Source organism: Nematolebias whitei, chromosome 21, assembly GCF_014905685.2.
Source record: "Nematolebias whitei isolate Nwh7 chromosome 21, NemWhi1, whole genome shotgun sequence".
NCBI lineage: Eukaryota > Metazoa > Chordata > Actinopteri > Cyprinodontiformes > Rivulidae > Nematolebias > Nematolebias whitei.
Genome location: NC_056518.1, coordinates 34,907,929 through 34,912,528, shown reverse-complemented (window position 1 = coordinate 34,912,528; position 4,600 = coordinate 34,907,929). Strand labels below are relative to the sequence as shown.

The window sequence follows — 4,600 nt, the reverse complement described above, 5'->3', positions numbered from 1 at the left end:
CAGATTATATTAAATTAATCTCTTTCCTACACACACTACCTCGTTATGACAAAGTGAAAAAAGATTTGAGATTTTATGAAGTTAATTAAAAATAGAAATCTAATAAATCACATGCACGTAAGTGTTCACAGCCTTTGTTTAATACTTTGTTGATCCACCTCTGGCATCAGTCGTGTCCTCCAGTGTTCTTGAAGATGATGTCACGAGCTGAGCACACCTGTCTTTAGACAGTTTGTCCCATTCTTCTGTGCAGAACTTCTCAAGCTCCAGCAGGTTGGATGGAGACATCTGTGCAGTCATTTTCAGATGTTTCCAGAGATGTTCAATCAGATGGATTCTGTCTTGGCACTGCCAGGACCTTCACAGAGTGGTCCGGAAGCCCCTCCAGGACCTTCACAGAGTGGTCCAGAGTGCTCTGGAGCAGGTTTTCATCCAGGATGTCTCTGTACATTTCTGCATTCATCTTCTATCCTGACAGTTCCTGCTGCTGAAGAACATCCCCACAGCATGATGCAGCCACCACCATGCTTCACTGTAGGGATGGTGTTGGCCTGGGATGAGCTGGTTTCCTCCAAACATGACACCTGACCTCACACAAAGAGTTCAATCTTTGTCTCATCAGACCAGAGAAGGTTGTTCCTCCTGGTCTGAGACCTTCAGGAGCCTTTTGTCAAACTCCAGACGGGCTGCCATGACTTTAGTCTGGCCACTCCACCATACAGCCCTGATTGGTGGATTGCTGCAGAGATGATTGTCCTCTTGGAAGGTTCTCCTCTCTGCACAGAGGAACGCTGAAGCTCTGACAGAGTGACCATCAGGTTCTTGGTCACCTCCCTGACTAAGGCCCTTCTCCCCCGATCGCACCGGCTCTATGAAGAGTCCTGATGGTTCTAAACTTCTTCCATCTATGAGTGATGGAGGCCACTGTGCTCATCAGGACTTTCAAAGCAGCAGAAGATTTCTGCATGGTTCCCCAGATGTGTTCCTCAGCACAATCTGGTCTCAGAGGTCTACAGACCTTGGACTTCATGCTTGATGTTTGTGCTGTGGGACCTTCTATAGACAGGTGTGCGTCTTTCCACATCAAGTCCAATCAGCTGAAGTTACCACAGGTGGACTCCATTTAAGCTGTAGAAACATCTCAAGGATGATTAGTGGAACATCTGAGCTCAATCTGAGCTTCATGGCAAAGGCTGTGAATACTTACGTAAATGTGATTTCTTATTGTTCGATTGTTAATACATTTGCTAAAATGTCACATTGTTTCACTTTGTCACAACGAGTGTGTAGAACTCTGAGGAAGAGGTTCGGTAGTTTGGAAAAAGGTTGGAACAAAGAAAATGTGGAAAAGGTGAAGCTCTGTGAAGACTTCTGGATGTTCTGTACATCCCGAGAGTTTCATTTAAACAATTCAGTGGTTCATTAAATATTTCGCTGACAGAGGAACGGCTCAGCATGCCGAAACGTTAGCAGCTGCAGTGAATGTTGGAGATGACTCCCAGTTACTACCGCAGCAAATGTTGCTACATTATCAGCAACACCGACTGATTTGAAGCCATTTTTGTAATTTTCAAGGTTTGATAGTCGTGGCCATCTTAAATCAAATTGTTTTAATTGTTAGTTATTTGCAAGTTTACATCCAGTGAGTACCTTCTGCAGGTTTTGATCAAATCTGTGCAGTGGTGCATCAGATCTTCTGCCAACCAACAGACAAAAACATCTTTGGATGATGGGACGATAGTTATTTAGTTTTTTTACCTTCTATTGAACATGAAATTATTCTTTCAAGTGTTTAAGTGGAAGAACGTGTCATTTAGTTAACAAATTAAAAATTCAAGTCTGCTCTTTCCCAGATGTGTAAAGGCCCTCGTGTGATCAGCTCCTCTGTAGATACGGCTGATGCTGACCTGCTCGGCATGCTGGGAGCTGATTGCCTGGGTCGTCTCAAGCGTCTGGAAGAACGTCTCGTTCAGCCTCAAGGAGTTGTTGGACCATGTCCTCCTCCTTCTTTTCCTGGTCACCAAGAGTTCTTCAAGGACTTTATACAGGCAGCCAGCTGGTGAGACAAAACATCAGTTTTTTTTCATTCGTTCAACCTTTATTTCTACAAGTTGGTCTCATTGAGGCACGAGGACTCGTTTACAACAGACACCTGATTTTAACAAAGAACTAAAGAGGAACTAACAAGAGTAGACAATCATGAAAACGCTTATAAAATGATCTCTCTCTATGGGGAGCACAAGCCAGTGTATCTCGTGCTGGTCCCAAGCCTGGGCACTTGTTGAGGGTTGTGTCGGGAACGGCATCTCATGTTACAGAATTTTGCCAAAACTAACATCTGAGTTCATCTAAACAGCACCATACCGGATCGGTCAAGGCCCGGGTTAACGACGACCGCCACCGGTGCTGTTGACAAACAGGGTGCCGGTTGAAATTGTGCTTCTGTTAGTTGAAGACCACGAGGAGGGAAACATGTCAGGAGACAGAGGGAGAAGAGGAAAGTGAAGAATTTAGGACTGAGGACTTCCGGCTGAATGGCGGTGGAGTAAGTTGTGTCTTGGTGTGCTCCTGCGGGGTTGGCTTTTTTTTTTCGATTATTACCTGGCACTTTTTCTTGACTTCGACCTCAAACGATAATTAATCTTTATATTGAACACTATCTTTTTTTGTTTGGTCACTAAAATGCCACCAAAGCCTGCTAAAGGAGGAAATTTGATCCAGTCTCACCTGCGGCCTGCTCCTCGACCTGTGCCGAGTCATCTCCTGTGTCAGAGGCAGCGGCCCAGGCCGCTACAGTTAGCGATGCCAGCAATCTAAAAAGGAGCTACTTGCGGCTCTTAGGGATGACTTTACAGCTACACTCAAAGTGGAGTTTCATGCTGTTCTTGGTGAAAGTCTCTCTTCGATTAAGTCCGAGCTGCTGTCCTTCAAAAAGGAACTGTCCTCTGGTCTATCCGCGGTGCAGGAGAGTTTTACGGGGCTAAACGTAACGGTTGCTGAGATGGAGAGATCCCTATCCACCTGCACTGATGACATTGTTAGCCTCCAGAAAAAAGTGGACAGCCTTACTAAAACTGTTGCACAGTTGGAGGATAAATGCGATGACTTGGAGTCCCGGTCCCGGCGTCAGAACATCCGCATCATTGGTGTCCCGGAGCATGACCCTTTATCGGCTTCGACGGCTGCGGTCTCTCGGTTGCTAAAGGAGGCTTTTGGTCTCGCGGAGGAGCCGCTGCTGGACCGCGCTCACCGTATCCGAATCCCTAAACCCAAGGCAGATGAGCGCCCTCGCCCCATCGTAGCTAAGCTACATTATTACACTGACTGTCAAAATCCTGTCGAAGGCAAGGGAGCTGCAGCGGATCAAGGTGAACGGTATGACCATCTTCGTTTGCCCTGATTGTACTGCCAAAACGGCGCGGGCAGCCTTCACGGATTGCCGTCGCCGGCTCCGTGGCATTGAGGGGGTCCGGTTCGGTTTGCTCCATCCGGCCCGGTTGCGAATCACCCATGATGGATCTACACGGGTCTTCACCTCTCCTGAGGAGGCTAATGGCTACACCGGATCGATTGTCAAGTGAGAACTATAACTAGAAGAATTTGTTTCATAAGGGGGAAGCAAGTTTAAAAAAAAAAACAGACTGTTTTGAAATAGTTGCTGCTTACTTGTGTAATTCAAATTATGTTCTCCGCAGGTGTTCTTGGTTTCCTAAAATAGTGCCTATTGTATATTTTAATTTTCTCTCTATGTTGCTAGTTCTACAGGAGTCGCCTAGCACTTGGGTGTTTTTCTTTTTGTTGCGCTGTTTGGCTGTAAGGATAAGTTTCCTAGTGGCTCCTGTTGGAGTCTGCACGGTTCCTTCGTTTGGGGAAGGACAGAGTGCAAGCAGGGGCTGGGAAAAATGGTTGTGTATGTTTATGCTTTCTTTCTTTTTTTTATTTTTAATTTTAATTTTTTTCCTCTCTATTTCTACTTCTGGTGCGGGGGGGGGGGGGGGGCTGCAATATCTTTCAACTTCTGTTGTAAACAACTGGTCACATGTCCATTGATTTGAAAGCTTCCTCAACATCGTCTGCTGTTAGATTCCTAAGTTGGAATGTTAAAGGTCTTAACAATCCTGTGAAGCGATCTAAATTAAATTCTCATGTGAAACGTCTAGATCCTGACGTAGTACAGGTCCTTCTCAAAAAATGAGCATATTGTGATAAAGGTCATTATTTTCCATAATGTAATGATAAAAATGAAACTTTCATATATTTCAGATTCATTGCACACCAACTGAAATATTTCAGGTCTTTAATTGTTTTAATACTGATGATTATGGCATACAGCTCATGAAAACCCAAAATGCCTGTCCCAAAAAATTAGCATATTTCATCCCACCAATGAAAGACAAGTGTTTTTAATACAAAAAACACCAACCTTCAAATAATCATGTTCAGTTATGCACTCAATACTTGGTCGGGAATCCTTTTGCATGAATGACTGCTTCAATGCGGCGTGGCATGGAGGCAATCAGCCTGTGGCACTGCTGAGGTGTTATGGAGGCCCAGGATGCTTCGATAGCGGCCTTAAGCTCATCCAGAGTGTTGGGTCTTG

At 45.0% G+C, this 4,600-nt stretch overlaps 1 protein-coding gene across 1 annotated transcript in view; it reads right to left on the bottom strand.

Moving 5' to 3' along the window:
* cdan1 (codanin 1) overlaps nucleotides 1-4,600 on the bottom strand; it is a 25,200-nt gene that overhangs the window by 12,115 nt on the left and 8,485 nt on the right. Inside the window, exons 10-11 of the mRNA XM_037694846.1 lie at nucleotides 2,728-2,813; nucleotides 1,895-2,056 (exon numbers count right to left, since the gene is read on the bottom strand). Of these exons, the coding sequence (XP_037550774.1) occupies nucleotides 1,895-2,056; nucleotides 2,728-2,813 (248 nt within the window). The remainder of the gene's footprint in view (nucleotides 1-1,894; nucleotides 2,057-2,727; nucleotides 2,814-4,600) is intronic.